Here is a 21,693-nt window from a genome sequence, read left to right as displayed (position 1 = left end):
GCAGGCTCCAAGGGTCCCCATAGGCCTCTAGACGTACCCAGCACAGAGCCGTACACGCTCCTCATGAAACACCCTCCCACAACACTTCACACTCCAGTCCTCGAGGAGAATCTGGCCATGCGGGAATAAAGACGGATAAGAAAAGCGAGGGTTAATTGCAGTTTCTTCTGCTTCAGCAGGAAGGCGTAATGAGCTTATGTTGATCATGTTCAGGGTCTAGTTAGCATAATAGAGAAAGCTGATGTTCCCGGTGAACCTGGCACCTGACAAATTCTAAAGCTAAAATGATGTTTGTTTACAAGCCATTAGAAGAAAAGAAACATAATTAGAAATCTTTTGAGATTACAGTCATGCCAATCAATCAGTTCTAGCTTCTCTCCAGTACACCCTAATTACCTCATCAAGACATCTAAAGAGCAATCGATAGTAATTATCTGATTACTATAGATCTTCATTATGTCCAAATTATCTCCCTGGGATGTCTAAAAGAAGACGCATTGTATTCCGGGAGGTAACTGTACCCAACAATGTATAATCCACACCCCATTCCTACAATCAACACAGATCGCCAGGGGAGATGGAGGACGTGATCAGTTTTCTTGGCAGGGGTGACCACTGAAAAAAACCGAAACTGCCTATTGGCCATGACCTTGAGGTCAACAAATCTAATACAGTACCACATTGTGAGTGCAAAGTCTGCGTAGGAGGCAGCCCAAGAATAAGGCTCAGTCCTTGGCTTCTTCGGCATTGACCCCGAAAGTCATGGTAAAGAGTTCTCCCAGTGAGGAAAGAGACTGGGCTGGCTCAAGCCTTTTTTTGAGAGAAGGTACCAAGTAAAGTGCCATTTTAAAGAACATGGTGCTGGAGAACACACTCTCTCCATATTCTTAATTTCTCCATCTCTCCGCTAACCCGGAGTGACACAAAGCTGCTGCACACAGCTGGGAGGAACCTGACTTCTCTGTCCTGTTCAGTTGGACAGGAACCCTGGTGAGAGATGAACTGCCCACGAGGATGCATCCATGCTTGGAGCAGGGTCTCTAAACATATTTGACTGCACATGCCATCAATCAAAAAGAAATCAAGCCTGCATTTTGTTTCTGTTTCTTTATAAGTTATATACCTACATTAACACATCAATATGTTAATGTTATACAATATACCTAAGGTTAAAAGTATGTGCTAAGATGAACAGACACAGAAGTGTTAAGATGAACAGACACAGAAGTCTTTAATAGTGTCTATTTTTACCCCCCAAATCTCATTGGCCTGGGGGTTGTGAAGTCCATTTTGGAGACTGCTGGCTGGGGCAGCTGTCCCTCCACTAGTACTTTGGGAGAAATCAGCCAGGAGTAAATGATTCAGTAAGAAGAATCCTTACCACACTTAAATTTAATATTTTTTTTCTGAAAAGTAGCAACTGGTATCATCGCACCCAGGATGTTCAACTTCAAGGGAACACAACAAAATAAAGGAGAAGACAATAACCAAAGCACAAATATAAAACATTGAAGTGTGAGTTAAAGATATTACGATCAAAAACTAAAACAACTCCTTGGAAACTAAAATCACCTAGAGCCACACGAGAGGGACCTGCCACATACAGCAAATCCCATGTATAAATTTTACGTCAGAAAACAGAAGAGGCAAGCCCACTTGATAGGCTACTCAGGGTTTTGTTCCATACTGTTATGGTTTAAGTATCATAATTTCAGATATTTTACAGCTGATCCCACTTAAAATTAATGTAACATTTTAAAAAGCTTGATTCTCTGAATTCCTTCTGCATGAAATCATTTTGGTTATTATACATGATACAGAGAACATACAAATAACCGATGTGTGAATCAACAAAATACAGCTTTAGAGTCACATGCTTTCCTCTCAGTCTTCCTGGGAGCATTCATTCAACACACCTGCCAGGAACCACGTCGGATTCTGGGACGCACACACAAGTCAGCCTCCGTCCCAGCCTCAAACCATACTCACAAACCTCAGCTGTGGGGAGACCGACATATAAACACGTAACCCCAACGTAGTGTGGCTCAGCTCTAAGCTGCTTTTGGGTCCCAAAGGTTGGGATATTTCACACACCTTACGAGAGGACAGGAACAAAATATATTTAAGGTCAAAAGAGGAAGACTTAAGAAAAACAGTGTGACCTTGGAAAGAAATGCCGTAACAGGAATTAGGATCGTCTAGGCTCTTTGTTCTCAGAAATATAGACGTCGCCTTCCTCTGCAAAGGCTGTCCTCCCTGCCGGAAGCACCCCTGCCTCGGTGCCTTGTTCGGGCTCTGCTTCTATAGAAGGTGTCCCTTTCTGCCTGCCTTTGTCAGTTCTATCTCCAGCGTAACCTTGAAAGACTCTTGCAGGGGTCAGTTATCAACAGAAATGTCTCCAGCCCATCCTTCCATGGGAACACACACGTGAACCCCATGCCGCAGGGAGCAGGCCTGTGCATCAGAGCCGGAGCCCGCCGGGATCTGGGCAACCCCACAATAAATGCAAGCTGTTTTAAAGGACTGCGTGTACAAAGGGAGCACCTCTGGCCTCTACCCAGCCCTCCCCCCCCCCCACCCCGGGCGCCGCGCCCTCATTACGGCGCGCGGGAGGAGCCCTGCGACTCCTACCCTCCGGCCCCCTAAGCCCACGGCTCTTCACTCCGCGTTACTGCCGGGCCAGTCCACGCCTGCCTCCGCTGCCGCCCGCCCGTGTTCCTCCTCCTCCGGGCCCTTCCCAGCCCGGGCAGGTGTCAGCCTCACAGCTAGCGCACACGAGTGCCCCCGGTGGCGGGGCTGCCTACGCTGAGATGCCTGAAGCTCATGTTCGGGAACGTGACGAGTCTCCGTCTGGGTGCAAAGCACTGACTGTGTCCCAGGACCTGCGTGAGGCGCCGGGCCCTGGCTTTGCCTCTGCACTCCGTGCTCACCCTTGTCCGCCGTCCCCCTCGCCCTGCGCTCGGACGCCCCTCGCTCTGCTCGAGGACGCGCCTCCTCTCTCGCACCGCTGCTCCCAACTGTGCCTTCTTCTTTGAAGGCACTTTTTTTTTTTTGCGGTACGCGGGCCTCTCACTGTTATGGCCTTTCCCGTTGCGGAGCACAGGCTCCGGACGCGCAGGCTCAGCGGCCACGGCTCACGGGCCCAGCCGCTCCGTGGAATGTGGGATCTTCCCAGACCGGGGCACAAACCCGTGTCCCCTGCATCGGCAGGCGGACTCTCAACCACTGCGCCACCAGGGAAGCCCGAATGCACTTTTTTTAACATCTGGTTTCTCAGGAATACAATCCAATTTGTGGGTTCTCCAGCCTTTAGCTTCTCCCTCTCTGTCTCTCTCATTTTCCCTCCAACGACTCTTACCGGCTACAGAAAGGAAGACACAAATAATGAAACTTAAATCCCGTATGACACATTCAAATCGCTTCTGGAAGAGAAGGGTGGGGGCGGTGAAGCCAGGGCTTTGCTCCGTTTTCTCTCACTCCTTTCTCGGTGCTGTCTGGATGGGACCTCTCCTCGCATTCTTTCCTCTGGACAGAAGCCCAGAGCCCTGGATCGGCTGCTCACCGCTGCCAGGGAGCCTGCGGGCAGCGCCTGGAGCCTGGGCAGGTAGACGCAGCTCTCATGGGGACGCGCTAAGATTTCCACAGGGCAAGATCACCAAGGGCAGCGAATGGAGCAGCAGCCAGCCTTGCACGCCAGGGGTGTTCGCTTTGGTTTGGCCGTGCGGCCCCAGGGGGAGGAACCCTCACTCCACGCTCACGCAGGGCGGGCCCTGGACCAAGCACAGAAGGCCAAGTCGTGCGCTTGGAGACTCGCGCCCACCTCCGCCAAGCTTCTGCCATACGGACTCAGGGCTCTCCAGGCACAAAGAACACACCGGCAGACACTCAACATGCCACACAGGTCAGACCTCAAAAGACCAACCCTCAAGGACTGTGCTGCCTGTTTTAAAAATAAAAATCACATCTCCTCCCATCAGATTTTATGGAACCTGCTTTGCTCCTGTTCCCTCTTTAAACCTGTGTTGGAACCTGCCCGTCATCTGGGGATGAGGAATGTCTCTCTTTGCCAGAGGCTATCTTATCTCTGCTGTCGCTATCAGAGCAGTGGGCCGTCCTCTTCCAAAGCAGAGGCCAAACAGGCAGGGCCACCGTCTCTCCTGCCCCCTGCCAGCTCCCAGCGACACCAAGCTCAGCTCCCTGGGGCTGCACGGCCAGCTGCAGCAACATCTGACCGTCAGCCGGCTGCTCCCACCTGCTTGGGTCATCGTCACAGGTGCCCAGCCTCGCCACACTTTCTCTTTCCGGCTTCATGCTGGGGTGCTCCGCTCTCCCCCTGAGTTTGTCTGCCGTACTTCGTCCCTAATAATAACAAAGTTGGACTCGGGTGACCATGTGCAAACACTTCCCGTCAAGCCACCTTATTTCTAGGGCTCTGCCTGCTGTTCCCACAGCTGCTGTCACCACGGATGCTTGGTCTGAGCTGCCACTCCCAGCTGCCCAGTCAGGTCGGTTTGTGACACCTTTAAAGCAAAATGCTGAAGGGCAGCACCCAGGGAAGTCACCGTGTGGCTTGTCCACCTCTGGGCTTACTTCTAAGGAAAAGATGGTCTTACACATCTGAGTATTAGGAATAAGACTTTTTAGATTGTTCTAGAACTTCTGGAGTCACTCTTGTATTCCTTTTCACCCTTGAACATTTATTTTTTAACTTCTATATTAGTTTCCTGTTTCTGCAGTAAGAAATTACCATAAGCTTAAGTGACTTAAATAACACACATTTGTTTCCTGACAGTTCTGTGGGCCAAAAGTCTGACGCAGGTCCCACTGGGCTAAAATCAAGTGGTAGTAAGGCTGCCTTCCTTTCTGGAGGCTCTAGGGAAGAATCCGCTTTTTTGTCTTTTCCACCTTCCAGAGTCGCCGACATTCCTTGGCTTGTGGTCCCCTTCCTCCCTCTTCAGAGCCAGCAATGGCACATCTCTGATCCTTCTTCCATGGTCATATTTCCCTCTGACCATAGCTGGGAAAGGTTCCCCATTTTTAAGCACAAAGTAATGAGATCAGACCCATTCTGACCATCCAGGATAATCTCTCCATCTCAAGGTCTATACTCTCATGTTTGTAAAGTCTCCTTTGCCATGTGAGGTAACATTTGTGTGCAGGTATCTTTGGGGACTCATTACTTCATCTACCAAAACTTCTATTTCCTCTTCTCTCTTTCCCCCCTCTCTCTCAAAACATAAATTCAGCACTGCAGATCATTTCGAAAATATATGATGGGGCCAGAGCCAAGTCTCATGAGAAGATGATAAAGATGGAGTAAATTTAGAGGCACCAAAAATAACCCTGTCCCTAAATAGCTGACCAACCAGCCTGCTACCGAACCTGACACTCACCCCACAATTAGATCACAATTAGAGTTAATATCTTCACTGAGCCCTTGTCTTCAAAATGCCATTATAATCTAAATGCCCACCTAGGCACAATTAACATTACCTAGTGACTGTTTTATGCCAGGAAGTTTAATAACTTTACTCTCTTTCAATCTTTTAAGGGTCCCTGATTCAGACCAAATGAAGTCCCTAAGAGGTCAAGTTCAATGACCAGGGCCACAGAGCTGATGAGCGGGAGAAGCAATCAAGTCAGCCAGCTTGACTCAGGCTTTCCTTTGACACCACACTTCCTTCCATACACTGAGCAGGGAAAACACACTTGTCACCTTTAACACATTTGTTGTTGCTGCTATCTAATGCATGTGTTACATGTATGAATATATTAGTATAATTCCAGAGACCAGGATCCTGAGAATATGAAACATAGGTTATGCTAGTTTTGAGGTGCTTTGAGGGAAGTGAAAGGAAAGATATGGTTCATGGGGCCAATCCAATGGAGGGCCAGCCTTTGTTGGCCCAGAAGAGGCAGGCGTGAGGTGTTCTTGGTTCAGCAGGGTCACAGCTGGCCATGCAGGAGACATCAGAAGGACACGGGTGAAGAAGCACCAGGTTTCAGGATGAAATAGAACTTGTAATGGGCTACCTATGACTATCTACGACTGTGGCCCAAGAAACTGAGTATCATGCAATTCTCAACTAGGATTCCTATTTTCATTTTCAGTGTCTCTTTCATTTTTCTCTCATCTTTTCTCATAATAACGATTTTTCACAGAGTTACTATGTTACAGCCTAGATTAGGGGATGTGAAAAATGAAGTAATCCAAAGACGACTCTCTCCCATGCCAAATGACTACATAAAGAAAGCTAGTACATGTCATTTGGTTTGTATCACATACACATTTGTCAGAAGTTCAATTAACAACGTTGAATGTTATGATATGTGAGACTACTCATATTTTATGCAAATAACTCCTCTTTTAGGTTCAGAGTTTAGTATAAAACCCTTTATTAGGAAAGGAGAATCTTATAATTGTACCCCTAACATAGTGGGACAGAAATTACTTACATCAATGCTGATGTATATTTCTCCCTGAAGTGTTTCTAAACTTACCCCAAATATAACCTTGCTCTCTATTAATTTCTGGTCTATTTATATTAGGATTTAAGTCTTTGCAAACGGCGAAAGGACAAAAAACAATACTACTTTAATCACCTGAAGAGGAGGTAACGAGAAAAGCTGTGACCTACCCAACTCAATCTTTTCAATAGATGTGGCCTCTTTATTTGAGAATGGAGCTGATTCTAAGGTATTCTCACGACTCATAGCACCTTCATCCCTTTACACGAACTCAACTCACTTACTGCTCTCACTGGTCCTTCTAGCGCATGCATGGAGAAAACAAACCAAACAAACACACAAAAAACACCTGAAAGGTACGCAAAAGAATTCCACTGTCTCCTGGCAGCCTTGACTTTTACTCCAGCAGTCACTGCCAGCATTCTAATTCAGCACTAATGCTTCCACGTTGCTAAATACAGCTTTTAAGTTTCAGACGACCACTTTTGCTTCCAGGTTTAACAAAACTCAGCGAAATTGTTACAAAAGCTACCAAACTCAAAGAGGTGGGTGGGGAGATGAAAGAATGCATCAGGGTTGCTGAGACTGACTGATGTGGTATCTTTTTTTTCCCCCATCCACATGGACAATATGATCATAAGTGGGAATTAATATTATCAATATGTTCAGATCCAGACACGGGGCCAGTCTTTTTTCTAATAGCTCTCCAGACTGTGTAGTTCTGACCCCCGAGAATGAGTGCTGCACTGAGCTTCCCTCTCTGCCCTCGTCCAACCTTCTGTGAGGGTTTCTGCAATTCAGAAAGAATCCCCAGCCCGCAGCAGTAACGCTAAGAAAACATCAAGTCTGGGAAGGCCCACTTGCAGGTATCACTTGCTAGCTGGAGACACAGGTGGTGGAGGAGTTAGATTAAAGCCCAAACAAGGAAGTCGAGCTCCTTTTCATCAGAGTCCAGACTAGGTGAGAAGAGGCTGAAATAAAAGGTTTGAAAGGTAAAGGACAGCAGCTGAGGGAGTGTCCCTTGAGTGGTGTCAGATCATTGCAGCACATGAAGGGGCTGCGGTACCATCAGGGATTTGGGGAGAGTGGGAGAGGCTCGGAAGAAGTGTTGTGTGAGATCTCATGAGTCAAGGAGAAATACATAAAAGGACTGTGGAGAAGCAGGAGAGCCACAGCTTAGGGCAGATGTCTTGACAGTATAATGGACTCAATCAGGGATTTGTGATTTTTTTAGAGAAGCTCAACAGGCCGCAAGTAGACATAGAGGGCTTGTTCAGTGGAGGTCATATGTAGCTATGGAAATTAGAAAGCCTGCAGCAGCTTTAGATGGCAAGAGATTTCTGAGTGGAAGTGAGTTCCCTGTAGATACGGGTAAGAGCAGATGAAGGTTTGTGGACCAGGAGACCAGGGACAGTTGACGGAGGTTTTCCTTAAAAACAAAGAGCAGCTTTCATGCACCTTGTGGGAGAGAGATGGAAGGTCAGATGCTTTCACAGGTAGAGACCTTGGCTGGTGGAGATCTTGGTGCAGTTCCTACTGAGGATGCAGTACATCTACACTAGTGGGTAGATGATGAAGAATGATGTAAAGGTTACTAGAATACAACTGGGCAAAGGAACTGTGAATAAGAGGTGACTTTGAATTTGAGAGGATGAGGGGAATAAAAGGAGGGGAAAGAAAGACCACGAGGCAGGTACTGCTAGGGTGGAGATTTGAACTAAGGGGACTCTGTGCTGAGGAACTGAAGTGGGTAATGGATCACAGAGTAACAGAATAAAGAAAAACAAACCAAAAGGCCAGCCCAGAAGTAGAGCGATGCCCCAGAAGAGGTCAGGGATATGAGACGTATTGGAACTTTTCCTCTTAGCCTTGTGGTTGGTTAGGGGTGTGGTCCTCACTGCAGGGACTGTAAGTGATACATGTTAGTTGGGAGATCCAGCTGCAGTTAATGTGAGCAGGTGAAGGAATGGGTGAGAAAATGATTTGAGGATACAGGAAAGTTTGTCCTAAGTAGGATTAAAGTTCCAAAAAGACCCCTGAAATTGTTTAGTGTAATAGATCTTAACCTTGGTTGCACAGTAGAATAACCCAGGCAGTGCTCAAACAAACAAAAAACCAAACCGAATACCTACACCAATCAGATCAGAACCTTTGGGTTGGGACCCTCCAACAAGTCTCTCTTTAAAGCTTCCCAACTGACTCCTGTGTGCGCTGGATAGAGAATTATTATTTAGGATTTAGGACGAGCATAAGTGAGGAGTGCGGTGGGCCTGAAGGAGGAGGTATTTGGAGAAGAGACGCAAAAGACAGTATTTATGGGTAAATTAGAGGAGCAGGGCCATGGGAGAGAGGCTGGCGGGAACACCAGCAGGCGAGGTGCCAAGAGGGCAGAATTTAGGTAATGAAGGGCCTTTCTGAGTTAATCGGCCCCAAAGTTCCAATTCAAGCACGGGCATGAGGCAGTTTTGGCTGGACTGAGCTGTCTCTTCGGTATGTTGGTTTACCTGTAGCTAGGATTTTGGTATTTCTGCATTATTAAACGATCATGAGGTACAAGAAAGCCTTATCCATTATTCATGTTTCTTTCAGGCTAAGTGCTGGATCCCCAGATGCTGAGAATTTATACATGTCTATTTGGAAAGCACTGACCATGATATAAACTGCTCTTGGGTTGTTTTTACTTCTCAAACCTGTTTGTCAGTCTTTCTCATCTCTTTTCACTTATTAACATCATCAAAATTATTTTATGAAATATTACTTTTTTTGCATGGATTGTATGTGTGTTGAGAAGAAAGGTCGAGAGTGACTGAGTATAAGAACTATTTGTGTGAATATAAAATGTGTATCAGATATTTCAAATATGATGTAGATCTTCTACAGATGCTTTTTGCAATGACTTTTCTTTGAATTATTAAGAAGATTTGCCTTAATCAGACCCCATGGCTCGCCTACAAATACAGTTCTTCCTAAGAAGGATTTAAGCCTACGATGATTTCTATCCAGACAGTGCCTTAACAGTATCGCATTTGCAAGGAATACAAAAGAAATAACCTTAAGCTTTACACTAGAGCTGTGTGTTCGCATCATTTATTTAACATCAGAAACTCCTACAGGCTCAACCATCAAAAATATACCCAGGGACCGAATATGTCTCATCTCCTCCATGGACACAACCTGCAACACTCAGTTTTCATGACCCAGAACTATTCTCTGGATGGAAACTCCAGAAGGAAACACCCTGAATTTCAGAAAAACAATAATTCTTCTCTTGGCTTCCTAGATGCGTCTTTCTCCTACTTCTCCCCTTCCTCCTCTGGGTACTCCTCTTTCTGTAGTTCTTTTGCTGGCTGCCCCCCTCCTCCCTTGCAATGGCAGGGCTCCCCTGGTCCCTGTGCTCTAGGGTGTGGCTCTCTGAGCAGCCCACTTTAGGAGCAGAGTCCAGACTGCAGCCAGCTGCCCGGGGAATGAAGCCTGCTTTCTCCACCCAGCAGCTGTGTGGCCTAGAGCAACTTACTTAACCTTTCTGTGCCCTGCACATCTGTAAAATAGGGAAAATGGTGTCCTACACGTTGTTGTAAAGATTCAATGAGTTAAGAAAAGATACTTAGAATCTTGCCCGGCACATAAGAAATTCTCGGTGATGTTTATTAGCTTTATTATTATTTTCTCCCTCTACTCTCCCTTGATATTCTCCTCAATCACCATGGAGGACAAATATCAATATTATATAGTTGGTTCCTGAGTCTCTGTCTCAGGAACTGCTCTCTGTTCAAAGAGCCACCCCTATATTTCTAACTGTCCATGGGGCACCTTTGTCCTGATGTCTAATCCATACCTCTAATTCAATATTCCAAAGGCAAAGTCACCATATCCACAGTCCAGAGCTACCTGCCCCTGAGTTTGCTACTGTTACTTAGAGGCAGACTTGATCTTCTGCTCTACCCATTCAGGGTTAGTCACCAGGGCCTGCAAGAGTTACTTAATAGGGCCTTTCGTACCTATTCCCTTCCTCTAACTCCTCTGTCTTCACTCCAGCTCTACCATGCTTTTCCTGACTCGATTCTATCTTTTCACTGACAGCAGACTAGTATTTCTAACATGTATTTCCAGTCATGTCTACCTTCTAGTTACATCTCTCTAGTGGTTCTCCATTAACTCAAGAAACTGAATCTCCACTCCTCTCTCTGGTTGTCAAGGTCCATCCCAAAAAAACTCCTATCAATCATTCTAGGCTTTCTGGAAATAACATGCCGCGTAGAATCTGTATTTACTGTTCCCTTTGTGCTTCTTCATGCTGTTCCCTTCACCCAGAAATCCTGTATTTTTTTCCCCATTACTGTTGGTCAAACCCTGCCTTCCTTTAAGGTCAATCTCAAATGTTAGCTCCTTTTCAGATTTTCTCAAAATAATATGATGCCTCCTTCTCCTGAATTCCCACAGAGCTCTGCATTCATCTACGGCATGTGTCACACTCTGACTTGCTTCGTAATCCTTTGCATACTTCTTTTATTCCTCTTTTCAGATCATAACTTCTTCAGAGGCACTTACTATATATCCTTTAAAGCTTCAAATGGGAGAAAATGAATGGCAATAATAGCACCAAGAATTAAGCCTGTTTATTCTGTAAAGCAGCAGCCTGTTGTCAAATGCTAACCCTCTTCCTCACGGTCTTCATAAAAAGAATGGCAGAGCATATAAGGAAGTTGCACACAAGAGGAACACAGAGTGTGAGCAATTATGCCAGTTCCTTTTATAGGAAGAACACAGCTGAGACAAACAAGGAAGCACATTATTTACCATCCACAGGTCTCATTGCCAAATTCTTCCACTTCTAAATTTTTCATTAAAAGACATCAAGGAGGGTAATAAACAAAAGTAGCCCTCGGGAGGAATCAGCGTAATGGAAACAGCTTATTTATCAGCATGGCTTCAAGAAATGTCTAATTTGTTTTTGTAACTGCCATGTTCTGGGGCCAGACACTTGTGTTCATGCACACAGGTGCACGTACATAACGCATATCGTCTCTAGGTGTGAGGTGGGCGGGTCAGGCTGGAGTCACTTACCTTCAGGGCATCCTGAGTGTCATCCAGACAGTAGACACGGAGGCTGTACTCCAGAGAGGAGCAGCAGAGTGGCCCGAAGATGGCCAGCTTCAGGCGCTTGGCGGCTGCTTTGGTGGTGGACTGCCCAACCAGGGAGTAGGTGCCAAGGTTCTCGGAGAGGAGGTGGCAGGCCTCTGCGTCCAGCTGAATGTAGCAGGGGGTGGTGAAGTTTTCCTCTCCGACCACCACCACATCCTGTGGGACGAGAAGGAAGGGGCAGGGACTGAGCCTCCTGGCTGCCATGACGGTGGCCAACAGGGGTGCACAGATCAGGACTTCTTCTCCCAAGTTCTGATTATTCCTTTTCCTACTCTTTTTTTCTTTCTCTGACTTTATTATACTTCTATCAATATTTCCATTCTTAATCATTCTCTCCCTTACTTCCCTTGCCTTTATGCTGATAACATGCTTTATTTAGAAGATCTTCCTTTAGTCTTTTTTGATCTTCTAGGAATCTACATTGCTGGAATCTACCTAAAATTCCAAAAGAAATGTATAAGTTATCCTTTTGACTTCAGCATATTTGAGTTGATTATCTGTTTCTGATAATTTGCTTTAATCTCTAAATTGCTAATTTCATCCAAAAGTACTATCTTATTTCAATGTCATTTTAGCATAGTATTTTCCCCTAAAAATCTAGGGGTTTGAAAAGAATTTTTAAAAAAGAATTAGGGAAATTAAAGAATTATGCAATACCATTCTACTAAGTTCTTCCAAACTCACCCATCACTTACTTTCCAAAGCAATACACTGCTTTTCCTCATAATCTGGGCTCTTGGACTTTGCTAAAAGCACAGCATGGCAAACTCTATGCATTTGACACATTATTTTTCTGTTTATTTTTCATGTAAGCCTTTAAGCAGTCTCACGTTTTAGATTGTTAAAATTCAGCAAGAAATAGAAATAAGTGAAACTGATGAGTTTTATAAAAATAGTTACTAACTTCACTAGGTTTTGATTTAACCAAATGACTCAGGCCATAGAAGAAATCATCTGAAAGACCAAGCATAGAATCCATAAAACAAGGGTCACAATTCCACATGCCTCCCAGGGCAGAACGGTAACAGAAATATGTGAAGCAGGTAGGGCAGAAGGTAGTAAGGAGTGGTGGAGACTGTGGTGAAGCAGAGCACAAGCCTGTCTAAAGAGCTCAGTCTCCGCTGGCTTCAGCCATTGCGGCCACGTAGGGATGGGCTCTCAGTACTTTAACCGTAAGCATCTTTGCCGGAGGCATTTTTGCCGCATAGCTGATTGGCTGTACAGCAATTCTGCTGTAAAAGATGAAACAGCAATAAATAAAAGAGGGACATTAACAAAAATAAAAAAACATGAAAAATGAATAACAAAAGTAAAAAGACTTTATTATGAACTACAAAATATTTAAAAACATTTGAAATGTGTGTAGATTCATGGCAGTACTGTGCAAACAAATGATTTCATTTAGTGGGTTGTACCTAAGCACTTGTCTTCAAAGTCTTTCATTTGTAGTATTATACATATTTTTGCTTGTTGATTCAGCTCCTCATTTGGCATTCCACTTTTCTTTTTCGCTAAAATTTCTTCTTCATTAAGAGAGGTATCAGTTTCCACATACTGGGATGCATTTATAACTGAGCTTTGTATTATGGTGTGAAAGCCTCTACACTGTTGTTTGTTCTTGGTACATATTGTTACATGTCCCTTGACAGATGTTCCAAAGTTCTATGGGACATGTGGGCTCGACTCGGTGCCTTTTTGGCCGTTGGCCTCTTTCAGATTTATGTAATATTAAAAATGGTAGTACCGTGTCAGTGGAGAGACGAAACCAAGCTGTCAACCAGTTGAAACCAAACTGTCCACCAGTTATTTTATCTTTTACAGCAAAATTGCCTTAAGGCCAATTAGTTATGTGGCAAAAATGCTTGTGGTAAAGATGTCTATGGCAGAGACGCTTACAGTAAAAGTACCAGGCATGGCAGGAATGCAGGACCAGTGAGGACACAGCCTTTAGTTTTTCAAGAGAAGCTGTAAGTTCAGATTATTATGTGAAATCTTCCAACTTTTAACTAATTCAAATTTAAAAGAAAATTTCATTTGGGAGAAATAAAACCCATGTGTGGGCATGATTCGGCCTCTGCATTAGGCTACTTGATCTCTGCAAAGGCAGCAACCATAGCTTCTTTGCTTCATACTGTATCTCAGTGGGCCTGGATCATGGTGAACAAATGGTTATTTGTCAAAAACATGAACAAATGTTTCATCATAAATTGAGTCCCTGGGGCTGGACAAAGCTATGAAAGGAGCCACGTCAGGTAGCTGTTTGTTAGTTAGGCCATGCAACATCACCCAAGCTAAAGTAAGGACTGTGTTTTAATAGCATCCATGAAATCATTTCTTCAGCTAAACCTGTGCCCAAAGATAAAGCTTAAACTGAACTGGAAAGGAGAAAAAGGAGCTCAGCACTTCCACGTTTATTCCAGCCCCAAAAGGACACCTGCAGAGAAGCTGCTTTCTCCAGCACGGCAAGGGCAAGGCTCAAGTGTCATTTCCTGATGGCACGTTACAAAAAATCTCCTAGAAGAAATGGTGGAGAATAAAGATGCTCCATGTTCCTGTCACAAATAGAAGAGTGTTTTCATAAGGACTTCCTTCTTCTACTCTTCACATCTTTTTTTTTCTTTCCCTCTTATTATTGTTGCTATTGTTGTTATTACTCAAATCCAGAAACAGGGTTTAGGGTAACAGGCAGAGAATTGTGCAAATAATTTAGGATCCCTTGAGATAAAGACTTTGGGATGTTTTTGAGATAAATCATTTAAACTTAAATGGAATTGAAGTTAGCTCTGGTAAAGTCCACTCTTAACGTAATATATAGCCCTAGACTTCAATCCACGACCTCTGGCAATGAGTGACCCTTCACCTTCATGTGGTCAAGAGGAGAGCACATCCATATAGAGGGGACACTCCAGGTAATCCCAGGTATGCCCTGCTATGCTTCTACCTCCACTACTACTTTTTCCTAAAATATTAGGGGTTTCAGTCTTCATGCATATTTTTTTTTCCTAAAAGAAAAATACTGAGGGACTTCCCTGGTGGCGCAGTGGTTAAGAATCCGCCTGCCAATGCAGGCGACATGGGTTCGAGCTCTGGTCCGGGAAGACCCCACATGCCACGGAGCAACTAAGCCCATGGGCCACAACTATTGAGCCTGAGCTCTAGAGCCCGCGAGCCACAACTACTAAAGCCCATGTTCTGCAACAAGAGAAGCCACAGCAATGAGAAGCTTGCGCACCGCAACCAAGAGCAGCCCCCGCTCTCCGCAACTAGAGAAAGCCCGCACACAGCAATGAAGACCCAATGCAGCCAAAATAAATAAATAAATAAAAATAGAAAAATACTGTAAGTAATCACAAAATATATCCAACATGCATATTGGATAATGCTCTTTATAATGACTACACAAATCATTTATTTTTTTAGGTATTAGGTATAAAATATTCATGGTAAATATAACACGTCCTTTTGCACTTAATTTCAGGTGCTAACTGCAGGGTTCTGATGTAAAGAACAGGATCTGTTTAAGGCACTGTCCTTAAGAAGTTCTGATGGCAGCAGTTACAGAGAGTCAAGTTGCCAAAGACGTTCTTCATTGTACTGGAGCTTAGGATACACCCTTCCTGTTTTGCCAGGTTAAGTTCAGACCTATATTCCTGGGACCTGTTAGCAAGTAAGTGTCTAACATTTTCTGACCCAGGTGCAATGTTTCTCTACCTGAAAATTAAAATAATAAAATATATATATATAGTTTCCCTTCCCAAGATAGTATGTATATGCAAATGGAACTTATGTAAGACTCTTAAGTACCCCTTCCCTATGAGTTAGCTAATGCTTGACCATCTTTTTCTTTGTGCCTATCAGTCAGTAGATAAAACACTCAGGAACCAGTGTCTGTCTGTCTGTCTCCCCCTCTCCCCTCTTTGTCTTCCTCTCTCTTTCATTTTGAGTATAAGCTAAAATTCCACTCATGTGTTGCTTTAAAAATAAAAGCCTTCCCACAATTGCCCTTGCTTATCTGCATGGATTGCTCCTGGGTTCTATCTTTATCCCAACAGAAGCTCACCTCCCACTGTCCCTGCGCTGCCTGGTTCTTGAGCTGTATCTTCCAGTCCTCGGTATTGGGATCTGCGCAGTGATGCATAGTGAGGATGACAGGGCGGGTCAGCAGAGCTCCTGGAGGCCCACAGCTCACCACAGGGGTCAAGAGTGTCTGAGAGTCCTCCATGGGCGGCCTAGGAGGAGAGCAGAGATCTGCGTCATGCAAGTTCCATAGTATTTATGTACTACGTACTCACTGAGATTTCAGATCTAAAGTTGCACAAATAGCTTCTTCTTGGAGTTTTTGTTGTTGTTGTTGTTGGGGGCAGGGGGCAGTGGTGGGGTTGAGGCAGAATTAAATGGGAAGACATGCACTTTATACCAAGACTTTGATCTTGCAAGACTTGAGGTCTCTCTAATAATAGTGAATCTGCCTGCGTATCTTTGATCCCTCCCTTCAGACACAGGTCTGCCTTTGCTAATTTCCTCTGAATTCATGTACTGATACTTTCAGGATGGAATGAGAAGGAATAGGGTCCTTATGAAGTTACATAAGCATCTTTTCTGATAATACTTGCCAGTCGTTTCACAGAGTTTTACATACTTCCGTGTTTTTAGGACCTAACTTGAAAAACACTTCAAAAAAATCACTTTAGGCTAAGGACACCCTAGAGCTAAACTTCTTCCAAATGACTTTCAGGAACAATTCAGGCTAGTATAGCAGATTCATTTTTTTCAAACATGACCAAGAAAGAATGTAGAACTGTATTTCTACAGCAATTTAAAATGATGTTTCTCTACATGTATACTTCATACTCAGAATGTGGGTGGAACGAACTTCAAAGATCCAAATTCTTTATTTTTACATGTTTTTTTTTTTAAATTGCCTTATTTTTTCCCCCAACAAGATTGTAACCAACAGCCAATGAATAAATTAACCCAAGCTGTCAGTTGATATGTGAGGAAGTAGCCCCAAAGTGTTGAGTGGATTGCCCCAAGTCTCACAACTAACAAGCACTGGTGCTGGGACTACAACCAATGCCTTTGCAAAAACAATACAACTATGTTGTCAGAATAGTATGAGTTAAGAAATCCTGGACTCACAAAATTTTAGAGGAGGAAGGGCCCTCAGGGCCAACAAGCACAGAGCTTCTCTACAAGATGCTGACATGTGGTTAGTGCTTTAAACTCATCCAAAATTGCAGTCCACTACTACTGAGGGGTCAACTCATCTGTTATCAACTCAATACTTAGAACGAATACAATCTGTCTTCCTGACACTTCTCTCCACATATCCTGACCGGCTTTCTCTCCACTTTGGCATGAAAGAGCCTCTCAAGCACTTAGAGATTATTACGGTATCTCTAAAACGTCATCTTCTTCCAGATGAAAGCTCCTCAATTTTTGCAATTTCAACTAGAAAAGCATGGTTTCTTGATCTCTCCCTATAATTCTATCTTTATTTTCATAGAGATGTCTGTCAGTGTTTCACTATCTTCCCTAGAGTGAGGCATCTTGAAATGAGTGTAAGACAGTCACCCCTTAGTATCCACGGAAGACTGGTTCCAAGGACCCCCCAGCAGACACCAAAATCCCTGGAGGTTCAAGTTCCCTATATAAAAGGGCACAGTCTTACATAAAACGGCATATAACCATTATATAAAAATTATATAACCATTATAAAATTTTTATAACCATTATAACCCAAAAATTATATAACCATTATATAAAATGGAATATAATCTATGCGCATCCTCCCACATACTTCAAATCATCTCTAGATTACTTATGATACAACGTAAACGCTATGTAAATAGTTGCCAGTGTGCTGCAAATTCAAGTTCTGGTTTTTGGAACTTCCTGGAAAAAATTGTTTTTTCCAAATATTATTGATCCAAGGTTGGTTGAATCTGCAAATATAGAACTCACAGATACAGAAGGCTGACTGTTCTCAGGTATACAGTATAGGGGGACTACTGTTTTCTCTGCTTTGGGATATGGAGTTATATCAGTGCCTCACGAAATTGTTGCCTTAGATTAGTCTCAATTATTTATAAGTATTATTTAGCAGAATTGAGTTAGATGGGAAGATAAGAGAGAACATGGTTAAACATGTCCTTTATAAAAGGAGGCAATGAAGCCCCAAGAAGGTTAAGTAATTTGTTAAAGCTAACCACTATGTATTCCTAACATGAAAGGCTCTTAGTCTCTCTTTATAGGTCTGTGGTTGCAATGATGGCTTTTGAACCTATATAGAGAAATTTATATTTAGCCATCTAATTTTACTTTAATTGTTTTAGGAAAATTTTCAGGTCATCTATTTCTTAATGCTATGTCTTTCCTCCATATATTGGCTATCTCTTCTAGTCCTTTATCTTCCATAAATTTGATATGCCTGCCATTTACGTTCTCATTCCAATCACTGATTAACACTGTAATACAAGAACAGGGCAAAGACAGAGACCTTTTCAAGGACACTACTTGAAACCTCTCTCTAGTCTGACATCAATACTTTGAGTTTAGTACAGTCAAACATAAACCCATTAAAATGTACATTGTCCAGTTCGTATCTTTCCATTTCATTCACATGGATATTACAAAGGTCATATCAAATTCCTTTACAATCGCCACAGTCACTTGAAATGGATTTTCCTCTAGTCTTTATTTATGGTTAATATATAGATACTACATAATCTAGAAGTTAGCTTCTATCTATGGCTTACCCTCACTTAACACTCAAGGAATGATAGAAGCTGTTATTATTTTTTTAATATTGTTGGAAAACTATTCTCCACGGATCTCTCATGTTTCTGCATGGTCCCGACAGTCTTTCAAGACAACTGTATAGCAATCTCCTTGGAAGATAAAGATAGTGCTTACCTCTGGAGCAAATGGCAGACATGTCTACCTCCCATTATAAAACCCTCAGGTTCCCTAAACTCAATGGTATATTCCTGGAATGGAACCACTGAGTGTGTAGATGTCCTCTGACTGTCTTTACATCACCCTTTCAAAACTTGGGAAACTGGCACAAAAATGGAAATACTTTAGATACTGCTATTGCTGTGAGCAATAAAGTATCCTTTGTCTCTGACTCAGGAGTCTTGTGTCATTTATCAGCATCTACAAAACTGTGGCAGCCAACTTGGTAGGTCACAAGTAAGGTCAAATCTTAGAAATTCCTAAATTCTTGGTGATTATTATCATCAGTTCTAAGAACTCAGTTAAAATTTGGCATATTTTCCCCTTAGTAAAACTTGGCTATCAGTGCTTCTTCTTTTATTTTAAAGTTTCACTAGAATCTCCCAACCTGTGTCTTTCTTTTCCTTCTATTTAGGAAAATATTTTAAAAAATTATCTCTTTTTAGTCTTTTAATATCATCTCCATTCTCACTGAATAATAACATAGTTTTATTAAATCTAAAGTTATCAAAGTACTTGGAAATGTACTTATACTTGGAATTATAAGGTGAGTGGCAGCTTGAGAACTCATTACTATCCCCTTTTGGTTTTCATTTCCCCTTTACGCAATTTGTCCTCCTTTGTTCCAGTCTGAAATTCATTCTCTTAGAACATGAGTGAAGTCTTGCTTTCATTGTGCCATAGTTGATATTACACTATCCGCCTTGAACAGTAACTATACTCTTGTTTAATTCTACTTTTCCTACCGGGGCAAAAAAAAGCAATGGCTGCATTTTCCTGAGCGCTACCCTTACCTTTTAGTTACAAGTGTACCTTGAGAACGAGCATGAAACTTTTAAAGAAAGAGAGTAAAGTGGAATCCATTTCAAGTGGTCCTTGCAACAGAGTTGGGGATTGGAAACATCTGTCTCTCAGTCTGCTGTTAGCAGCGGGTGCTTGAGGCAGGAGGAGGAGGGATTCTTCTCATCACTGAGTTGGAACAGAAGGGAGAAGACTCCCTGCTGCGCTGGGGTGCCGTCAGACCTGCACTCCCCTGGCATGCAATACTGATGGGCACCATTCTTGGAGGAGGGATAGCAAGGGAAGAAACGGGCAGTAGGTGTCAAAAGAATTTATTAACCCAGTGAGGTGCAAGAATGTAATGAATAGGGAATTGGTGATGTGGAATTCATAACAGGGAATGGAAAACAAAGAAGTAATAATGATAAGAATCTTTTTGGGTTTTCAAGATGAAAGAAGTAGCACTGAAATTGGAAACATTTCCAAGCATATATGGAAGGAGCCACCTAGGGAAGGTTAAGATTTAACTACGTGAAACCAAAGGTCAGAGCGTTTAAATCCACATTTCCTTTATTTACATAAAGGGAGGATATTAAAATACATAAAACAAAAATAGTATAAAATAAATATAAAAAAATCTGTTTCATGTTTTTGCAGAGGAGGGCTTTACTTCATTATGTCTCATGTGTTTTCTAAGATATTGAAGCAAACATTCTGTAAATATTAATTGCAGATGATATGGAAATAAACTGAGAGCAAAAATTAGCTGCAGAAACAGCAATTAAGTAGAAATCCAGTAATGAACAATGATCAAAGTTTTAAAGGCTTTTCAAAGTCCAACAAGGATAATATCGTGATAAATGTCGGATGGGTTCTGAGGACTCTAGGACAAAGCCCTCGGAGAGGAGTTTTAGTTTGCTGTCAGATTTTCTTATCCTTTGCTTGCTGTTATCAGCGAGGACAACTCCTCCTACACATAAGTGCACAATTCACAAAACTTTCATAAAAGCTATTGCATTTGCTGCCCAAGGCACACCTGTTAACGTAGTCAAGGTAAGTGTTTATATTACCTTTTTTTTTTTTTCCCCAAAAGAGGAAACTGAAAGCTAGAGAAATTAACACACTTGCCCAAAGCCACAAAGCTAGTCATAGGCAAAGCTAGGATCCAAAAACAAGTCAATTGGTTTCTTTCACACATTGGTATATTCTGGGTTGCTTATCTAGATTTACGGCCTTGAGAAATTTCTGTGATGTTTGCTACGGCAAGCTCAAAACTGCTTCCTGAAAAGAATCTTTCTCCATCTACCTCTGTGTAGAGACGAGATGCCTTCTATTAACACACGTCTTTTGTCAGGTCCCTCAGGATGACAATCCCACCCTAGGCTCAGCTGCCTTTTAAAGCACACAGTTTCATGTATAACCGGCATCTTGAAATACTTGCACTCTAGGTATCTGACAAGGAATATCTAACTCGCTCGCTATCAAAAGATCAATTGAGCAAAAAAGAATATTTATGGAAGCCACTTTGAAGGGCGTGCCCCCATTTCCCCAGACAGACCAAAATGTGTCCCTGGATTAAGCCTGAACAGCTAAATATTGTGCCCTGGATTGAACTGCTGAATCCTTGTGGAATTATTTTACTGAATTTATCCCTGGGCTTTATATTATCTACTCACACTGAGGGATACTAACAGAAGTAGCCCTATGTAGCTCACTGCTATTTTGATCTTTTAAATGTTGTTCACTGTATTAAAAAAAATTTTTTTTTTCTTTATGAGGAACCGAAGGAGAAATAATTGAGCTTCCTCCAGGCATATTTTTCCCTTTTGGACACATGGATCTTATAACCTACCATGTTTCCCTCTTGAAAGCTTTGAAATAGTAAATTCATGACCTACTAATAAGAAATATGCTGGGAATTCCACCAAATATTTTATATTCTAACTGCTCACCTGAATTTATCTTATCTTTCTAATCTTATTTTTTCTATTTTCTCATTTTTTAATCCACTTATTTAAAAACAATTTTCCTCCCATTGAAAAGAATCACCTTGAATCATTTCGTTAGAAGTAGGACTTCAATAAATAAACACTGTGCAGAACAGTGAGAGAATAAGACTTAAATATACCTGGATTCCACACCCTTCCGCCCTCTACCTTCAGTCTTTTTATAGCTGTTACTTCAAACAAGAAATTCAGGACTCTACCTAAAAGGATAATATCACTGAGTTTCACTGAGAAATAATAAATGTCACCTACTGTTATACAAAGTTCCAAACAACACATTAAAATAAATGAAAACCGTCTGCTATATGATTACATACAAAAGACACTTTGGCCCACTATC

General features: G+C 42.6%; 1 protein-coding gene across 1 annotated transcript in view; it reads right to left on the bottom strand.

Moving 5' to 3' along the window:
* Window positions 1-21,693, bottom strand: part of UNC5C (unc-5 netrin receptor C) — a 162,213-nt gene that overhangs the window by 15,671 nt on the left and 124,849 nt on the right. The window contains exons 12-13 of the mRNA XM_089911279.1: window positions 15,671-15,839; window positions 11,533-11,766 (exon numbers count right to left, since the gene is read on the bottom strand). Coding sequence (XP_089767405.1) covers window positions 11,533-11,766; window positions 15,671-15,839 — 403 coding nt within the window. The remainder of the gene's footprint in view (window positions 1-11,532; window positions 11,767-15,670; window positions 15,840-21,693) is intronic.

Source organism: Delphinapterus leucas, chromosome 5 (genome assembly GCF_059928025.1).
Source record: "Delphinapterus leucas isolate spDelLeu-1000000601 "Yukka" chromosome 5, BTC_Dleu_Yukka2, whole genome shotgun sequence".
Lineage (NCBI taxonomy): Eukaryota > Metazoa > Chordata > Mammalia > Artiodactyla > Monodontidae > Delphinapterus > Delphinapterus leucas.
The sequence above is the reverse complement of the archived record's forward strand: the minus strand, read 5'-3'. Positions and strand labels throughout refer to the sequence as shown.